At 40.4% G+C, this 21,471-nt stretch overlaps 1 protein-coding gene across 3 annotated transcripts in view; it reads right to left on the bottom strand.

Annotated features, from left to right (window-relative positions):
* The window catches only part of HTR4 (5-hydroxytryptamine receptor 4), a 341,914-nt gene that overhangs the window by 201,427 nt on the left and 119,016 nt on the right, over positions 1 to 21,471 (bottom strand). For all 3 annotated transcript variants that reach the window (XR_011363343.1, XM_069972453.1, XM_069972462.1), the window contains exon 2: positions 12,781 to 12,862. Coding sequence is in view for 2 of the 3 variants with exons in the window: in XM_069972453.1 (XP_069828554.1) it covers positions 12,781 to 12,806 (26 nt within the window). In the remaining variant the exon portion in view is untranslated. The remainder of the gene's footprint in view (positions 1 to 12,780; positions 12,863 to 21,471) is intronic.

Raw genomic sequence — 21,471 nt, 5'->3', positions numbered from 1 at the left:
CAGTGTAGGCATAGTTTAACCACAAAAAAAAAAAGTCACTTTTTTGCGCTCTGCACCTTATTGAAACTGCGATTAAGGCATGGTAGATGCACCCAGGCATGCTCTCTCTACTGTCCCAGTTGAATTCCCAGAGGTTTGTGCATCAATTTCTGAGGTGTCATTGTGGACTTGGAAGTTTAAATTCGACCACTTGGAGGTCACCAAAAAACAAGCATCTTTCTTTTATAGACTTTAATGGGGTTTGATATTCGTTCAAATGGTCAAACATTGCATTCTGTTCGAATCTAATTTAAAGCTTCAAATATTTCACTATTCGCTCATCTCTAATATTCCACCCCTCAAAAAAAAAGGAAAAATTTATATAATATATATCTATATCTATATATATATTAATATTACACACACACACACACACACACACACACACAATTCAATTTAGTTTAATATGCAAAGAAACTCCTGAGACACCATCACATGTTTCTGAATAATCAGAGAACTAGCCAGACATTCTAGCGGGAATGAACAACCAAGCTGAGGGGGTTTCCAGGCAATAAAACCACCTTCTAACAAACCACAGTTAAGCATGACATGACCTGAGAAATAGCCAAGCAAGGTATCCATCCACAGACAGCTGTGGAGCAGGATTTTGGCTAGTGGGATCAATGCCTAGCAACTGCATTTAAAAGGAATAATGTTTGACCTCAGGGAGATCACCCAAGACACAGTGGAGATACCATCACGTTTCTCAACATCAGTGAATCTAGGAATATTGCTCTCAGGAAAGGTCTGGCTAGTTCACTGATGTAGAGAAACACGTGATAGTGTCTCCACAGTATCCGCAGTAAACATGCGATGGTGTCGCCTTGGTGTTTTGGTTGATCTTACTGAGGTCAACCATGAATCAATTCAATTCCATTTAATAGCCTGACTTATGCTCAGGCCCTTATTGCCGCATTACTATATACATTTCACATTCCACTGTGCTATTGTAATGACAGGAGTCGCGGATCCACTGAGCCGCTGCGAGTGATAGGGAAAGCTGCACCAGGGAGCTGTGACTAAATGGCCACTTGCGGGATGCACTTGCTGTGGCAGGCGACCCCCAGGTTGCTAACCCTGGCTTTGACTTGCTAGCGGAGGCAGGGGAGGTGCGGCTGAAGACGCATAGGCAGAAAGCAGGCAGGATCGTAGCAGGACTCACAGCTGGAACCAGGGCAGGAGTCAAAGGCTGGAGTCCTGGACAGCAACCACGGGCAGGAATCACGGACAGGAAAGCTGGGACTGAAGCTCCAACAGGGAAAACAGGGCCGGGACAGGTTTATATAGGGAAGTGCCTGTAAGCAGTAACCAATTAAGAGCAAACTGCCCCTATAAAATTTCACTGAGCCGTAGTAGCGCGGCCTAGGAGATGAGGACAGAGAAAGTAGGAGCACGGATGGGTAAGGTGCTCCAAGGGGGCCAAAATGAGATATATGTGGGCTCTGGCGTTCACACAGCACGGGTGCAATGGTCCAAAGCATGGGTTGCTGGCGCAGCTGTGGCGGCACCCCCGGCCTCCACCTCTTTCTTGCCTGTAAGAATTTCTTGATGAGTTTCCGATCCAGAATGTTGGCTTCAGGCTCCCATGACCACTCCTCAGGACTGAAATCCCACCAATCAACCAAAAAGTATTTTCTCTCTCTAACTATCTTCAAAGCCAGGATGTCCTTGACTGCATGCGGAAGACAGATGGGCTTCCTAAGAAAAATACTCCTCCAAAGCCAATTTGATGGCCAATAGCTTATGGTTTCCTATGGTGCAGTTCTACTCATCAGGAGAAGCCACAGGTTTTAGTCTTCCCTGAAGAGTCCTTCTAGGTGAGAAGTGCTCCAGTGCCCACTGAAAAAGCATTTCAACTTAGAAATGGGTTGTTCAGCTTCAGTCGGCCATTGCTTAGGGACAGTATTCTTCTTGGTCAGGGCCACAGTCAGCGCAAACACAGTGGAAAAGTGGGGAATAAACTTCCGATAATAGTCTGTGTACCCCAGGAATCATTGTATGGCTTGAAGTCCAGTGGGGAATTGAGGAACCAGCGACAGCTTCGCTGGATACATCTGCAAATCAGAGATGATGTACCCAAGAAAAGGAAGGCTAGAGGTATGGAACATGCACTTCTACAACTTGGCATAGAGGCATCACAGCACTTGACATACATGACCCACATTGGTCTGCAGATCTGGGGAATAGGCTGGAATGTCGTTGAGGTATAAAGGAGATTTCATAAGAGGTCTTTGACAAATTTCTGGAAGACCACAGCAGAGTTGCATAACTTGAAGGGCATGACCAGGTACTCGAAATGCCTATCCCTGGTGTTTGCTTTTCATTCGTCACCAATCACCAATTCGGATCAGATTGTACACACCTCTGAGATCTAGTTTGGTAAAGATCCAGGCTTCCACAAAGACGAAAAAACAACTTTAAGATCAAGGGCAGGGGGTACAGGTTCTTCACAGTCACCTTGTTGAGACCTTGTTAGTCGATACATGGACTGAGAGACCTATCCATCTTCTGGATGAAGAAGAACCAATCACCGAATGGAGAGGAAGACTTGCAGATGAAGCCTTTCTGCAGGTTCTACTTGATGTAAGCAGACATAGCTTCCTTTTCTGGAACTGAGAGAGGAAGAGGTCGATGGGGCAATCATGAGGCTGGTGCGAGGTAGCCTTTCAGCTTCCTTTTCCAAAAGGACATCTGCCAAATCTTAGCCGGGAGGCCAGGCAACGGCTTGGAGGAGTCTGGTGGTGACGAAGAGGACCGAGTCTGAGAGGTCTGCCTACATTGGTCAAAGAAATCTGTGCCCCAAGCTAAGACCTCCCTGGTCTTTCAGTTGAGGCTGGGGGCGTGAAGCTGTAGCCAGCAGAGACCCAACAGGACTGCCAAGAAAGGGTGGGGCAATATATAGAAGATGATCTTTGCTGAATGCAGGGCACCCACCTGAAGAATCACTTGTTCAGTTTGGAACTGAACATCATCACTCAGGGACTAGCCAGTGACAAAGGAGATGGTCAGAGGTTTGGAAAGTTGAACCACTGGAAGTTACCACTTCTGAATCAGGGATACAGTGATGAAGTTGCTAATAATCACTGTAAAAATGGAGCTGAGACTGACTGGCAAGGACAAGCATGGAAGGGATATGTTTACACCCAGGGAGGCCTCTCCTACATGGCCTCGGTGTGAGAGTTTCCCGACTGCTTTGGGCATTCAGGGCAGTTTAGGCAAAAGTGGTTGGGACTGGCACAAAAGAGGCACAAACTGTGATCCTGACAGTGAGTTCTCTTCTCTGGCATCAGGAGAACTCTCTTCACCTACATGTGCTCCTTGGACACTGGCGGGGACAGGAGTTGCTGGAGCTAGCAGGTCCCGCTTGGACCCCGCTCTGAACGGCACCGATCCCGGCTGCAATGTGCAGCCGGGCAGTGCCTCTATGAGCCGGCGCGGGTCCCAAACTTGACAGCTGCATTGAAGTGCTTTGTAAACAACATCCATGGTGTCTAGTGGGACGAGATCAGTTCTTCTGCCCGTGTCGAGCCTCAGCGTCGCACCGACGCTGATCCCGGCTCGGCGATAGATTGCTATGGCCTGCAGCAGGCCATAGCAATCTGTGACCGATTACAATGATCTTTGCTGTGTATATACATAGCATTGATCTCTATGAGAGATCAGTGCTGTTTATATACAAGTCCCCCAGGGGGGCTTCTAGTTTAAGTAAAAAAAAAGTGTTTTTATTAATAAAAGTCCAAATCACCCCCCTTTTCCCATTTAATAAATATAAATTATTAAATAAACAAAAAAATAAACATATTTGGTATCGCTGCGCACGTAATCGCCCGAACTATTAATTAATCACATTCTGATCTCGCACGGTAAACTGCATAAGCGCAAAAAAAATTCCAAAGGGCAAAATTGCGCATTTTTGGTCGCATCAAATCCAGAAAAAATGTAATAAAAAGAGATCAAAAAGTTGTATATGCGCAATCAAGGTACTGATAAAAAGAACACATCATGGCGCAAAAAATGATACCTGACACAGCCCCATAGACCAAAGGATAAAAGCGCTATAAGTCTGGGAATGGAGCGATTTTAAGGAACATATATTTGTTAACAATGGTTTGAATTTTTTAAAAGCCATCAGATAATATAAAAGTTATACATGTTACATATCGTAATTGTAACAACTTGAGGAACATGCATAACCAGTCAGTTTTACCATAGGGCGAACGGCGTAAATGCAAAATCCCCGAAATAAAAAAAATTAGTTTTTTTCAATTTGACAGCGCAAATGATTTTTTTCCGGTTTCGCAGCATATTTTATGGAAAAATAATGCCTGTCATTGCAAAGTACAATTGGTTTAGCAAAAAATAAGCGCTCAAATAAGTCTCTAGGTGAAAAAATGCAAGCGCTATGGACTTTTAAACATAAAATGGAAAAAGCAAAAGCGCAAAAACGTAAATTGGCTTTGACCTTAAGGGGTTAAAGATGCTTTTGCAGGTCGCTGCCACTGCCTTCACTTGCTAGCCGAGGCAGGAAAGGTGCAGCTGTAGACACAGAGCAAGAAGGCAGGTAGGATTGCAGCAGGACTCTGGGACAGCTGGGACCATGGCAGGTGTCAAAGGTTGGAACCACAGACAACAGTCAAGAGCAGGAACCATGGGCAGAAAAGGGCAGGGACAGGTTTCTATAGTGTGCAGTAAACAATTTAGGGCGTACTACCCCTTTAAACATCACTGTATCGGCATGCGCGCCATAGGAGAACCAGGGGAGAAGGTTGCTACCAGGCCGCAGCTATGACAGGCTTCTGCTAAATAAATACATATATGCAGGAAATTGACTACTTTAAACCCATTAAACTGAGTAGTATGACAGCCACTATGTGGCGGTATAAATCAGCATCCCTTCTTAATATGTTTGAGATATAACATCAATATACTAGGTAAATGCGATATGAACCTGGCATCAGTAATGTGTGTGTGTTTGTGTGTGTGCATAGTTAGCATTCTCTATTCACCACTATTCTGTAAATATATATATATATATATATATATATATATATATATATATATATATATACACACACACACACATACACATATATATATACACATATACACACACACACACACACACACACACACACACACTGCACGATACCGCTTCTCTTGTCCTGTATACTGCGTGTAATCTTCAGTATCTGTTCTTATTTTGTATATATGGATACTGCACAGTATCACTTCACTTTGATCAGCTTGTGTACCAAGAACTTCTGTTTTAAAGCCTTCATTTAAAATATTTTATGTAAACATTTAGTGTTTGTAATGTTTATATTTAGGAAACTACTGCATGATATTTAGATATAGAAAATCTAGCTACTCACTACATGCCACCATGGGTAAAGAGATAAGAATGATAGACTTCAAATGCAAGTCACTGCTTCGAACATTTAAAATGCTGCATACAGAGTTCTATTTTGCGAGGCACAGTTTATAATAGATTGTCGGTTTCACATAATTAATAATATTCTCATAGCGGGTGGGAGGGGGCTCCTAATGAAGTGTTCCATGATGTAGGCAGCTTTAAACTTGCCCTGGTCTTTACCCGCTAGAACAACGAGAACTGAAAATTACATATATATCCTGCAGAGAGAGAAACTGCTTTAAAATGTCATATACAAGTTGTAAAGTTGTATAATGGCCAAACATAGTACTATTCCTTATGTATAAACATGACAGCTTATTTTGAAGCTTATCCTGAAGTTTGATGAAAGAGTAAAGACCATAGTAGTGTTAATATTGAAGAAGAGTAATTTTATCACTTGTAAAACCTTACTTATGTATTACATTAAATTGGTGTGACATTGCTATATTTTAGTAATACATGTATAATTTTACAGATTTTTCAATTTTATCCTCTTGAAAAGTGTCATCCAGTATTATTATATGGCATGATCAGGAAATAACTTTAGCTTCATTTAGAGGAGAAGACTGGCGAAATAAAAAAAAAATTACAGTGCAGGTAGGGGGTGCGGGAACATAAAAAATGCATACTTGCCTATCCCCATGCCTCCACAGTGCTGCATTACTGCTTCTGGGTCCCTGCCGGCCTCCTCCTGCCTGGTTGATAGTTTACACACTTAGCCAGTCAGCTGGCTGAACTGCTGCAGTTACTGACTGGCTGAGTGGGCAGACGGAGGTCACTGGAGGATCGAAGGTTGCGTGAGGGACAGTAGCGGGATATCAGGTCTGAGATGTACGGAGGGGACAGGTTGTGGTCGGCCTTGTACGTCATGGTCAATAATTTAAAGTGAATACGTTGGGCAATGGGGAGCCAGTGGAGGGATTGGCAGAGGGGAGAGGCAGAGGCAAAGCGAGAGGAAAAGTGGATTAGTCGGGCAGCAGAGTTAAGGATAAACTGGAGGGGAGTAAGGGAGTTAGATGGAAGGCCAGAGAGGAGGATGTTACAATAGTCCAAGCGGGAAATAATGAGAGCATGTGAAGGGAGTAAAATAAAAATTAGTTAGTGAAGTGGTACTGTGGGGGCACTGGGACAGGTAAGCATACATTCTTTATTATAGTCCCCCAACCTGCCTAGTCCCCCCCTGCCTGCACTGTAGTTATTGATATCGACAGTTTTCTCCTTAGAGTTCCTAATTTAGTTGGGGAATATATTAGGCAGAACAATTATCAGATATTGAAGTTGATTTGGTTAGAAGCAGGAAAAAAATGGACAAATGTAAAGGTCTATGCAACACTGATAACAGCTAAATTGTAATGATAGATTGCAAACAGCAGGTCTCGTGGGGTGATATACCAAATGTGGTCATAGAAAAGACAACTGATTTGTGGCGCCTGGGTCATGGGTGCCGAAAACTCATGTGCTGGTTTCAGTGTTATGGCTGATTATTTTATGTCTAGTGTGCAAGAATGTTTTTACTTTCTTTCAATGAAATTTCAATGAAATTTGACAAACGCCCCTCTGTCAGTCACATTTCTTTGTTTAATCAAACTTTGTCAAAGGAATTACTGTTTGCCATTCAGCCATACCAAATTTAGTCTTGCAGACTCATATGCTCATTTGTCATTACTGACACAGTATTTCTCAAGCTTGAAAAGCATGCTCAGCTAGTATCCATGTGATCCATCTCTAGTCTTATTTTCCTTATCCATATCTTCTTTTTCATACACCTAAAAGCCCAGACTGCTGACAATAATGTATTTTCCTTGGTTATTGACTGAACTCATAAATGAATACTTTATTGCTGTCAAATATTACAATCTTAGATTTTTCTTATGAACTGAACTGAAGCATTGACTATAGTACTGCGAATCTCAAGATCCAAAAGAATATGAAATTAACCCTTTGCCACTCTAGGGCGTACCATTACATCCAGGCAACAGTGTAGTCGATGCTCTGGTACTGGTACCTCTTGGTGATCAAGTTGGCTTAAAGACAGAGCCTACCCATCAGTGGTGGGATCAAGCTGTCAAATACAGTCACACTCCTGCCCAACAGGCTGGCTGGCCAATGCTAATTACAACTCTAGATGAATTTTATGAGGGGTTACCAAAATTGGGGCACTACAAAAATTTTAATTTTTGTTGCCCAATACTGAAATGTTTCCTCAATTGTGGAGTCAAAATGCTAATATTACACCCCAAGGTGTATAGCTTCAAAAATGGGGTCACTTTTTTAAAGGTTTACAATGTGCTGGTACCATGAAGGGGCACTGCAAAGGTGCATGGTATGCAAAAACAGTAATTGATGACTGCGTAGTACTCAAGTACCCCAACAAAAACCCTGAAATTAAGAAGCTCCTAGAATTAACAAAGTGCTCCTTTATTTTAGACACCTGTGTATAAGGCAAGCAGTGCACTAGGGCCACATGTGGAATATTTCTAAGAACTGCAGATTTGGGGTGATCAATATTCATTAGAATTTTTCTGCTGTGTTACAATAAATGTGTAGAGAACTGAATACTACGACTCTCATCATCCATTGGAATCCTATCTGTGTTTGAGCCGCTTTGCGCCAGACCTCCGGGAACCCCACACATTTTGTTTAAGATGAGTGAAATTACTTTGGATCTCTTTACAGAACTATTCAGATTACCAGACGGGGAGCGGGCGACAATCCTTTTTAACCAAGCTACAGGTGGTGATGGGCTTGTAGCACGACTGCTAAAGGTGAGTAACACTGATCTTTAGAATTTAGACATCTAAGTTGCTGCAGTATCACAATACAGTATGTGCTCCGAGCGCTTTCTTTTCTTTTAGAAAAATACTGATTGCAACAGACAATTGCTAAAAGAAATTACTCAGAAATTAAAAACTTTTCAATTGGATATATTTAAACATCACAAAGTGAATACCACATAAAATTAAGCTACATTAGCAAGTTCCGTAAGTTTGTCATTTGTAATTGCGTATCGATAATTATAGACAAATTTAGGGTCATTACAAATCTGTAATATGTGAATCAGACAAAATTTATGGTCCTAAAAAACTACTGAAAATGTAAATGTAGACTAAGGGCCCCATTTCATAGAGCAATAAACTGCCGAATCATCGCTCCGTGTGATAAAGCCGATGATTAGCCGATGACAACAATCATCAGATGATGGTGTCTTTAGGTCCTGACCTAAAATCATCGGCCGACGACCACACATTGCTACATATAAAAAAATATAAATATATATATATTACACTACCATTCAAAAGTTTGGGGTCACATTAAAATGTCCTGTACTTTTTAATGAAGATAACTTTAAACTAGTCCTAACTTTAAACAAATACACTCTATACATTGCTAATGTGGTAAATGAATATTCTAGCTGCAAATGTCTGGTTTTTGGTGCAATATCTACATAGGTGTATAGAGGCCCATTTCCAGCAACTATCACTCCAGTGTTCTAATGGTACAATGTGTTTGCTCATTGGCTCAGAAGGCTAATTGATGATTAGAAAACCCTTGTGCAATAATGTTCACACATCTGAAAACAGTCTAGCTCGTTACAGAAGCTACAAAACTGACCTTCCTTGGAGCAGATTGTGTTTCTGGAGCATCATATTTGTGGGGTCAATTAAACGCTTAAAATGTCCAGAAAGAGAGAACTTTCATCTGAAACTCGACAGTCTATTCTTGTTCTTAGAAATGAAGGCTATTCCATGCGAGAAATTGCTAAGAAATTGAAGATTTCCTACAACGGTGTGTACTACTCCCTTCAGAGGACAGCACGAACAGGCTTTAACCAGAGTAGAAAAAGAAGGTTGAGGCCGCGTTGCACAACTAAGCAAGAAGATAAGCCCATTAGAGTCTCTAGTTTCAGAAACAGACGCCTCACAGGTCCCCAACTGGCATCTTCATTAAATAGTACCCGCAAAACACCAGTGTCAACATCTACAGTGAAGAGGCGGCTGCGGGATTTTGGGCTTCAGGGCAGAGTGGCAAAGAAAAAGCCATATCTGAGACTGGCCAATAAAAGAAAAAGATTAAGATGGACAAAAGAACACACAGACATTGGACAGAGGAAGACTGAAAAAAAGTGTTGTGGACGGATGAATCCAAGTTTGAGGTGTTTGGATCACAAAGAAGAACGTTTGTGAGACGCAGAACAAATGAAAAGATGCTGGAAGAATGCCTGACGCCATCTGTTAAGCATGGTGGAGGTAATGTGTTGCTTTGGTGCTGGTAAGGTGGGAGATTTGTACAGGGTAAAAGGGATTCTGAATAAGGAAGGCGATCACTCAATTTTGCAACGCCATGCCATACCCAGTGGACAGCGCTTGATTGGAGCCAATTTCATCCTACAACAGGACAATGACCCTAAACACACCTCCAAATTGTGCAAGAACTATTTACAGCAGAAGAAGGCAGCTGGTATTCTATCGGTAATGGAGCGGCCAGCGCAGTCACCAGATCTGAACCCCATTGAGCTGTTGTGGGAGCAGCTTGACCGTATGGTACGCCAGAAGTGCCCATCCAACCAATCCAACTTGTGGGAGCTGCTTCTAGAAGCGTGGGGTGCAATTTCTCCAGCTTACCTCAACAGATTAATAGCTAGAATGCCAAAGGTGTGCAATGCTGTAATTGCTGCAAAAGGAGGATTCTTTGACGAAAGCAAAGTTTGATGTAAAAACAATGTTATTTCAAAAACAAATCATTATTTCTAACCTTGTCAATGTCTTGACTAGGGATGGTCCGAACCCGCCGAGGTTCGGGTTTGGCTGAACCCGAACGCTCGGCATCGGATTCCCGCTGTCTGCCCGCTCCGTGCAGTGGGTGGATACAGCGGGAGGAAAGCCTGGAAAACTGGGATACAGCCTATGGCTATATCCCAGTTTTCCAGCATTTCCTCCCGCTGGATCCGCCCGCTGCACGGAGTGGGCAGACAGCGGTAATCATTGCTGAGGGTTCGAGTTCGTACGAACCCCGTCCGAACCAGGTTCGGACCATCCCTAGTCTTGACTCTATTTTCTATTCATTTTACAACGTATGATGGTGAATAAGTGTGACTTTTATGGAAAACACAAAATTGTTTGGGTGACCCCAAACTTTTGAACGGTACTGTACCTGTCCTCGTCCGCAGTGCTTCTGCCCAGCATTTTAACATTTATTAGCATTTAATTCAAATTTATTAACATTTGCATCTCACTTAATCGAATATTAAGATGAAAATCTATGCCAACTTGGAGATTAGATTTTTTAAGCATATTGTGCAGCAGCCTGTGGTAGGCTGGATTTAATCAAGAGTTGTGAACCCAGAGAAATTTAAAATAAGTGCAGTTCAAAAAAAGTCAGGCATTGATACATCTACCCCTACTGTACGTGTGTGTGTGTGTGTGTGTGTGTGTGTGTGTGTGTGTGTGTGTGTGAATGTGAATGTGATACTACAATCAGTACCTGGCAAATCTAATGAGACCACACAGGGCTGGTACCTGTATCTTTGAGACATTTATAGAAGGTTGTGTGGATATGCCATATATAGCCCAGATAGGAATACCCCTTTAAAAAAAAAAAAACAACGCATAGAACAGACACCACTGCCATTCATCAGAGCCCATAATGGGATTCATCAAGGTGATAATCTGGAGATGTAGTTTTGTGTAATATCTTTAAATGGTCAATGTTGTTTTAAATAACTTCCCTCCATTTGTTAGGGGAATTCTGTCTCTAGTAACAGACACAGCAAGACAAAACACAGAAAGTGGGGGTAGAGCTTAGCATGTGCTATGTTAGAGGGGGAGGAGAGAAATACTTTGGGGGGAAATTAATCATCTGCAGTGTATGTACCGCTCTGCTTATACTGGCAAGTACATATTATGTATTTATGTCAGTAAAACTTTAAAGTTTTACTTTCATGCTCTAAAGGTGTTTAGATTTGCACAAAAACTTAAGAAGTCGCACATAATAAGTAGCACTTTCCAGTAAGAGGAGCTACAAATATACAATTTCAGGCTGTCGCTCACATTTTTCACTTGGAAAATTAACTGTGCAAAAATGATCAACTTTTTGTTATGAAAACACGGCAAGACCATTGATGAATTCCCCTTCCTTGCTGCGGTTTTGCTGTATGTACACTGTAAAGTATGGATACTTGATATGGAAACAACACTGGAGATATTTCCATATAGCAACTGTGCTTAGATAAATGATAGTTAGTACCTGCATACGTTGCCTTCCCAGTATATACCTGGGCATAGTTCTCCTGTTGTGTCCGCCCATTTGCCCATGGTGATTGCAGTTGATCTCAGTTTACAGTCATTAAATGGGTTGTCCAGCAAAAATCTTTGTCTTTCGGATAAACTGATATCAGAAAGTTATATAGATTTGTAATTTACTTCTATTAAAAAATCTCAAGTGTTCCCATACTTATTAGCTACTATATGTCCTGCAGGAAATGGTGTTTTATTTTCAGTCTGACACAGTGCTCTCTGCTGACATCTCTGGTCGAGACAGGAACTCTGTCTCGGTTTTATATGAATCCCCATAGAAAACCTCTCCTGCTCAGGAAACCTCTCTGCACTGTGTCAGACTGAAAATAAAACATTTCCTGCATCATATACAGTAGCAAATAGGTATGAGAAGACTGAAGATTGTTTAACATAAGTAAATTACAAATCTATATAACTTTCTGACACCAGTTGATTTGAAAGAAAAAGATTTTCGCTGGGCAACCCCTTTAACTTCAACTACTTTGGAAAATCAATGCATACTGCATAGCTATGATAGCCTGAAGCTGTCCAGATTGGGAATGCTCCGGCCAGTAGCCATCCCCCATAAAACATGTACACACACTAGACTTTCAGAACTGGATGACATCACTCTCTCCTATGAACAATCCTCAAAAAGGATAAAAAAAAAAAAAAAAAAAAAATCAAACCTACACGTTTCCGCCCACTGGAGAGGAATTGTTGAGCACAATGCTAGCTACTAATATAGCCACTGCTAAATCTCAACAGGTTGGTATTTACTTCTTGTAATGAAGAAGAAACTTAAGTCAGTTTCCTCCCTCCTACTACCCAAATAGGAGTTTACTGCAATGTATGGAGGCCATAGAAAAATATACAGAAAACAATGGTGTAACTGTACATTCACTCTGGGGGCATCCCAGTATGGCTCATGAGTTATATATGAACTGAGCAATGTCATAGCTCTCGAGACCTTTGGATTTTATAATACAACAACACTATTTAAACTGTGGTAGCAAATAAACATCAGATGAACTAATAATGTCAGCATAACTTTACCTCACATTACTATCAAGTTCTTCCATCACAGTCAGTAGGCATGGAGGGCTTGGAAGTTGGTGCCCTTGTGATCAAGCTTGTCCTGCAAAGACATGTAAAAAAAAATTACAAATGTTAAAATCATCTGATTATTAGTTGTGCAATAAAAATAATTATAAAGCTTTATTTACATAGCACATATATTCCACAGCACTATATAATGTAGATGGTACATACAGACAAAGTCATTCATTACACAATAATAAAAAAATATACAATTAATAATGGCGCTGCACACAAGACCTTACAATCTATATGGAAATGGGAATGACACAACAGGCAAAAGGCCCAGCGAGTTTCTGTGCATCAAGTAAAACACAGTATGGCACAAGGAGTACAGGGAAAATGATAAGTTAGGGGATGATATTCTGAGGAACAATGGTTATAAAAAGACTCAAATTACAGGATAAAATGTGATACACCCGACTAAAAAGACTGTGGATGTAGGGAAATAATGTGATTGTATGGGATATGCAGTGTAGAGAATGAATAGCTTCAATATATCAGCAAGCATAAAAAGAAGAAAAATGACTACAAATTAAAAGAGTCAGACTGTTTCTACTGTATTGTAATCCTTTAAATGTTGCATATATGTAATATTGAACTTTGTAATCACATATTTTCCTTTTAAACCTACTTTAAAGCTCCTATATGTAAGCATTGCAAATGTTGACACTAAAACTAGTACTGTATGTTCGGGATCATCCAAATTTCTATTCATGTCTGTGGCCAACTTGTAAAAACTTAAAAACTGCCCAACTTACTTTACAGACATCAGTTATGCAATGCACATGGTAGACTGGTGGTTCTGTATCCACCGTACATGTACCCTTGGGGAATGCGCCAGAGCCTCAAGGGGTATGCTAACCAATTTTGAAAAATCTTTGACTGCTCCAGCATTAAGCATTGTTCCCATTGCTGCAAACTCTCTCAACATTCCAGTAGTTATTAATTACTGGGAGGTTGCTTTGTGAGCTAACATGACTAAAGTGTCACTGTTGTTATAGCTTTCAAAGTCTAAGTCAACAGATAGTTTGCAATATACATTTATTATTATTTTTATTTCTTTTTATCATGCTGTAAAACAAAGCTATACGTACCAGAAATCCAGGTTGAGTCTTCTGAAGGCAGATTTTTAGTGCCAATGCGTCCATCAATCAAATGATGGAGTCTCTGTGAGCGCACAGATGACTTGGGAAACACGTGACTTCCTATGTTTAGACAACTTGGGGGGGGGGGGGGGGGTAGTCAGAACACAGGAAGTGCTGTGTTTTCCATGATAACTAAATAAAAAAATAATGAATGTATGTTGATTTAGATATTTAGACATTATCTAGATGTACTGTCTATTGCAAGTTAACAGTTGAAAGTGATCAGAGCACACTGAAGAATCACACTAACACTCTTATGGTCAAAGTAGATCTCGTTATTCAAATAGGGCAGGCAGTATATATATATATATATATATATATATATATATATATATATATATATATATCCTGGGGGCAGGTGTTCTTCTAAGGCTCGTATCTTTGTTTCATTGGCTGTGGTACAAAAAGACTTACTTATGTAACACTAGTGTTCACTTATGTAAGCTTTAAGGAATGTAAATATTTCTAAGTGTTTAGAAGGTTAGCGCCATATTGTAATGGCTTTAGTAAATATACAAAATATGGCCAAAAGGCATACAATCTATTCCACTGTGTGTGTTCTGGGGTCTTCTTCACTTGTTTACCAACTTAACTTTATATACAGGGGGATTAGGGGGCGGGGGTTGATCTTGGGTCTGTATACAAAGCTGTGTCAAGGTATGTATAAAGAGAGATCTGGCCTTGGATCTACATCTTTATTTAGGAAGGTGTGGGATCTGTATGTATTTTGGGAGCAGCAGAAAAAGTGACCTAAATTTGTAATTTAAATACCACAGTTTTGGGAGCTGTTCTGCATAAAGGGCAAATGGAAAACTTGTGTAGCCCTCTGTGTGCACAGCTATTTTCTACCTTTTTTTTAATCAGAAGTCACAAAATAGACCCCACTGCCACTGGAGCCCATGATGGGGTTCTGTTTGAGACAAAAGGGAAAGTGTTTCTTCTTATAGAGAAAGTCATGAAGACTAATAGACCATTTATGCTGTATAGTAAATTCCTACAGGAAGTTTCTTTGCATTTCCTTGTTCTGGCTTTTTTGGCGCTTTTTAAAACTATATTCTGGCCAAACTGACCAATATTCTGGCCAAGCCACTCAATATGTCAGGTAAAGATAAGACAGCCCAATGTGTACTGAATTTGGGCCAAATATGCAACATTCAACTAGTAAGTTACTAGCCAGTTACAGACATGTCAGAGAAGCCTACTGACAAGCACATTTCAAGAAATATCTGGTATCTCTGCTGTGAACATACTACATTCTCTTGCTGCCAGCCCTTTGAGAAAATTGCCAGATGTCAAGTATGATTTCTGGTGTAGACTGTCTTTTTGAAGCCATTCTTTATTTTCACTGATGGTTTGCCATAATTGATGACTGTGTTGTCTTTCAACATCAATAACTTTAAAGGCCACAGGCCTTTAAACGTCCACAACAAAAGGAAATTTTCCAAAAAATTTACTTTCCATACATTTGGTCTTGGTTCATAATCTCTCTCCTGCTAAATGTAGCATTACTTTCTTGCAGGCAAATATTAAGTGAGCTGCTTTATATTTAGCAGGTAGCAGCTTGGCTTCTTTTATCATGTTCACTTTGTAGCAGTCAGGAACGGCTTTGGATTTAGAACTGAGAATCTTTTTCCTGATGACAGATTAATTTAGATGCAAAGATTTGATAAGTGTGTAATCCTAGTGATCCCAGGAGCCAAGCTATAAATTGACGTATATCGATTACAGAGGAGTCACATCAAAGGTCCCCATTTATCTGTGAGGCATGCTCCCAAAGCATTTCAATGATGCAGTTGTCTGTCATCACAATTAAAAGGTTGAGGTTTATTCCACATAAATAATAAAAGTGTCTAATTAAATGCTGTAGGACTATTCAGTGCTCAGAATGAAAATGACTTGTAATAGAGTTAGCTTTCTAGTTCGTATTTAAAGGCACAATTAATGGCTTTCACAATCACTTTCAATTGGATAATTAACTTTAATTGCATCTTTTTGAAGTGGACCACAGATTCAAAATCATTTGCACAAATACATGGAATTATATATGGGTTAAGTACATATTTTGTTTTGCTGAGTGATATGCAACATTTATTTTTCTGTAAATGAATTCTAAGCAAGAGGAAAAAAAAACCTCCATCTGAAAAGGAAAAAAACCTCATGACTATCCCTTCTGGCTGATCATTCGATTTTTTAGGTTCTTTTTTAGGAATTTATTTACCTGGGGCAATTCCACTGAAGATGCAATGCAAGGTGAGGAGAAGGTGTGGCTTCCTCCCGCGCTTAATTTTATCAAGGTTTATTCCTGGAAACAAGCGTAAAGCACTCAATGTACACCTACTTCAAAGCAGGTGTAGATTTTTGAACAAAGTCTGTGAGCAGCGCAGGGCTGGCACACTGTGCACACTAAGAATGTGCCTATTAATAAATCTGTCCATGGAAAAGGGGGCAGAGCTTTAAGACTGACGTGGCCAGTTTTGATAATTGTCCCCCTTTATATTGCATCAACTTAAAGGGGTATTCCACTAAAACATAACTTTTCATACAGTATGTTGTAGCTCATACTCACACTAACAATTAATCCCATACTTATTATCTATTCAGTCTCTCCAAACCCCAGTTCTGAGCTTCTGCTTTCTGTGGAAGACACAAAAATCAGTCTGTGAGCTTGTCTCTCTTCCTCCTCCTTCTCCACCCTCCCTTCCGAGAGGGCTTCTGTAAAATCCCCGGCAGGCTTTATCTACAACTTAGCAGTTTCTTTGTAATGCTGGGAAGGCTTATCTGAGGTCAAGTTGCTAATGAACCTACTGTGATTAAACCTCCCAGCAGTACAAAGCATTTCTGGGGGGGAGGGGGGGGTCAGCAGAAAGCAGCAGCTCAAAACTGGGGAAAGGAGACTAAATAGATAACAACAAGTGTGGCAGGAAATGTTAGTCTCACCATGAGCACCATGGGAGAAAGGACTGTGGAGTCAGAGCTGGAGCTAGTTCTGGCTGGAGTCTAAGTTTGAAAAGTGCGGGCTTTAGTTCTCTGTGAAGTCCCAGCCAGCCAGTGACTGAGGCAGGGCACTTCTGCAGTCACTGACTGACTGACCAGGGAGTTCTTGTGGTGTTGTGACTACACAGGAACCCAGGACATTCAGGAGACTGGAGGTTGACAGTAAGCGTTACCTTCTACATGTTAGATATACAGTTCTTTTGTACCAGGGTCTGTAACAGGTTTACAAGGCTGCCAGATGACTCCAGATATCCATAATGGATGTCCAGTATCCCAGCACCCATACTGCTGCATACTCTTGTCTAATTGAGCATTTTAGATATCTGTATATTAGTTACAGGGTTAATAAACTGAGGTAAGATAAAGACTCTTTATTTTATGCACAATCCATACCTACTATATAATGTTTAGATTGTATTATACAAACCTATGTGCACCTGACAAAACTAAAGTGAAGATTCAAAATTCTAAAATAGAAGTGAGGTTTTTTTTGTAAGAAAGTGCTCTCTGGATGCCTCTAAAATGTTCCCTTCCAGCTCAGAGGACACATCTAGATGAGGCGCCAATATATGCCCATCACAGTCAGCCCCAAATTCCACCTGCGTTTACCAGTGACTGCTCCTTGGCAGGAAGGGTTGTACTTGTGCAATTCAATGAGCCCTGAGAAGACATTTACTTAGAATCCATTTTTACTAACAATTATGGCAGATTGTTTCCTTTCAGTGATTTCTGATGTAGAGCTGACAAGTGGAAAATGATGTTGTACTATCAGCAAGTACCATACTTCTTTCTCCAAGGAACAATTTGCTCACAGTCAGTATTTGCCATTAGTTATGTCCTTTTAGCCGTAATTGTCAAACACACAACAAAGATATTTGACACAAATATATTCCACAGATATCTGTGTAGTTCATGGACTAAAGAGCATGTTGGCATATAATCGTATCTGCTATGTTTACTAACTGACAGCTAAAGCAATACTGAATGATAGGCTGGGGAAATTTTTATTACATGCAGCACAAAAGAAGAGGTGTTTACAGTATAATATCGATGGCTGCATACATCCTTTTTTGTTCATCGGAAATGTGTACTTTGCTTTACAACTCCATTACTATTGTTTTCAGATATTGTAAGAATGTTTGCTACCAAAAGCTTTCAATTACTGTACATTTACCGGGAATCTCTCAGAGTATTGTTAAATACCTACAATACATATCAATAGGCCCTTTTAATGACCATAACTTTTTAAACTTTTGTGTACCAGCAGCCTTTTCTTCTCCCATTCACTGATGTGGAAGACAGTGAAGAGGAAGGAGACCAGGCCTGCCCCCTGCTGTGACGACATCGACCCAAGATGGTGCCTGGGAGAAGAGGACGGGGGTCGACCGTTATTTGGTATGTATACTTTATTTAACTTCCAGGGGGGTGCAGACAGCTTATTAACACACATTACAAAGTTATATAACTTTGTAATGTGTGTTAATTAAGCAGAAAAAGAAAAATCACCGCACTACCCTTTAACATGATAAAAAAGGGGGGGTTTATCCCAAAGTTTGCATTTTTGTAGAAAAAAAACACAGATCTACAGAAGGGTCGTTTCAGAGTTAGGATTATTAGGGTATCTGACAACCTAAAAACTAACCTGCTGATATCTCCCTATAGCGCACAGTCAAAGTGCTGAGGATGAATGTAAGTATGCTAATTAGCCATTTTGGTGCACTGGGGGCGGGACTTCCAATTACACTCCTCGAAGTCTGATCAGCTGCAAGATAAGGTGTGAGGACACATGCTGCACAACATTTCAGGACAAACCACTTTTTCAAATGAGAAAACAGAACAATCTAACAGGTTTTTGCAGAAACAAGTCTCCTTTCTTAGCTACTAGAGGAGATTAGCGTTAGGTCTGCTTATCTCGAATAGGTGGAAGCCTAAAATAGTGTGCTTTACTTTGCCGCTGTCAATCATAATCTATCCTTCTTCCCTATAGACTATAGACTTATAATGTACTGGTTGGATAAGAGAGCTAGAAAGTAAAACGTGCTACCACACATTTCTCCCAGCTTATTCTCTGTATCAGTGGGGTTCATATTTGTCAGACCCCGACCAAACAAAAACTTTTGATATGTCAAATGTTTTTCTAAACCACAGTGCCCCTTTAAGCTTCTTGGCTTCCAAACTTCATAATTATGAAAGTAGAAACAGTTTAAATGAACCAAGATATACTAGAAATATATATATACACTGTATTTTGTACCATTCACCAGCATATTTTCTAAATAGAGTATTTGCTTTGATATCAGAAATTTCATTTAACTGCCTGCTTTTTAGGTCAGGGTTGGATATGTTATTTAAATAATTTCTGATGAATGGCTTAATTCCAAAGCAAAAAGTAATGCCAGTAAAGAAAAAGTCATAGTTTAAAAACCTTGAAAGCCATCTATTGGCTAGGCATGAACTGTACAAGCAGCAACATAGCTAATTACTGCATCTGCTATTTATGCATTCATTAATTACAGGGAAATAAGGATTTGGCTTTTTGAATATTGAGCGAGAGATGAATTTTTTCTGACTTGCTCAATTTATGGCAATTTTCATCTCTTCTGTAAATTTAGTTCTGAGAGCTGGATTACATCAACTCCAGCAAAGAAGCTTTTAGACATAACTGACAAATTAATTATGAAACAGAAAAAATCCTGCACACACCTGCTATAGCTGTCAGGAGTAAAGCTTACCAATAGTCTATGCACATAAATATGATCCAAGGGAATGGTCTTTTGCAAAGTATTTACACCCCGACTCTGTATAGTTCTGAGCACCTGTTGGGCACAGAAATGACAGAACAGTCCCTGAAGATTTTATGCAACCAAGTGAAAAGACCAGTCTAGTTTTAAGGGTACCATCACACATGGTGAAAACACAAATTTACAGGAACAACAAGGATTAAGGAATATTGCAAATCTCATTCACATACTTTGAATAAAAGCCTGAGCAGAAATTGGCCTGTGTTGTGCATATTAATTCCATAGCATGTTAAAGGGGTTATCCAGTGCTACAAAAACATGGCCACTTTTGCGACACTCTTGTCTCCAGATTGAGTGGAGTTTGAAACTCAGTTCCATTGAAGTAAATGGAGCTTAATTGCAAACCACACCTGAACTGGAGACAAGAGTGGGGCAAATGTGGCCATGTTGTTGTAGCGCTGGATAACCCCTTTAACCCCTTAACGACATTGGGCGGAAGGCAAGGAGCACCATTTGGATTTTGGAGGTTGGATTTGGCTAGAATGGAAACTGGAAACCCCCCACAAGTGACCCCATTCTGGAAACTACACCCCTCAAGGAATCTAACAAGGGGTGCAGTGAGGATATTGACCCCTTGATGACGGGCACATTTGTGCCATGAAAGTGAAAAAAATGAAAATATTCCCTTTCACGTCACATTGTTCCACATTTGTGCCCGTCACCAGTGGGGTCCATATGCTCACTGAACCCCTTTTTAGATTCCTTGAGGGGTGTAGTTTCCAGAATGGGGTCACTTGTGGGGGGTTTCCAGTGTCTTGGCAGCACGAGGGCTCTGTAAATGCGACATGGCCCTTGAAATCCTTTCCAGTGAAATTCAGCTTCCAAAAGCCAATTGGCGCTTCTTCCCTTTGGAGGCTCGTCCTGCGCCCCCTTGGCACTTTATGTCCACATGTGGGGTATTTCCGTACTCGGGAGAAACTGCGCTACATATTGTGTCTTTTTTTTCCTCTTATCCCTTAAAGAAAATGAAAAATTGAAGGCTTGAAAAATTGAACGTTTTAGTGTAAAAAATAAATTTTTCTTTTTTCATGCCATATTGTTTGGAAAATCTGTGAAGCACCTGTGGGGTCCAGATGCTCACCGCACCCCTAGTTACATTCCTTGAGGGGTGTAGTTTTCTAAATGGTGTCCCTTTAGGGGTGTTTTTTAGGTTTTGGCACCCCAGAGCCTCTGCCAACCTGAAGTGGTACGGTCAAAAATGACCAAATATAACGGAGGCGTTGAAATTCACTAGGCACTCCTTTATATCTGAGGCTTGTGGTTGCGTCAAATAGCGCAATAGGGCCACATATGGGGTATTTCTATAAACTGCAGAAACTGAGCAATCAATATTGGGGTGCATTTCTCTGGTAAGAGGTTTATAATTATGAAAAATATTGGATTACAATAAAATCTCTGCACAGAAATTTAAATTTTCAAATTTCTTACACACTTAGCTTTTATTTCTGTGACTCCCCTAAAGGGTTAAAAAACTTTCTGGATATGCTTTTGCAGAGTGTGGGGGGTGCAGTTTCTGAAATGGGGTGCTTTGTGGGGCTTTCTAACATACAGGCCCCTCTTATAAACCTGAACCGGTCGATAAAAATATCTGATTTTGAAATTTTACTGAAAATTTAGAAATTTGCTGCTAATGTTTTAAGCTTCCTATTGTCTAAAAAAAATGAAAGATCGTTTAATAAATGCTGCCAACATAAAGTAGACATGTT

The sequence above is a fragment of the Dendropsophus ebraccatus genome, chromosome 1 (genome assembly GCF_027789765.1).
Source record: "Dendropsophus ebraccatus isolate aDenEbr1 chromosome 1, aDenEbr1.pat, whole genome shotgun sequence".
In the NCBI taxonomy this organism is placed as follows: Eukaryota; Metazoa; Chordata; class Amphibia; order Anura; family Hylidae; genus Dendropsophus; species Dendropsophus ebraccatus.
Note: the sequence above shows the minus strand (reverse complement) of the source record. Positions and strands in the feature narration are given on the sequence as shown.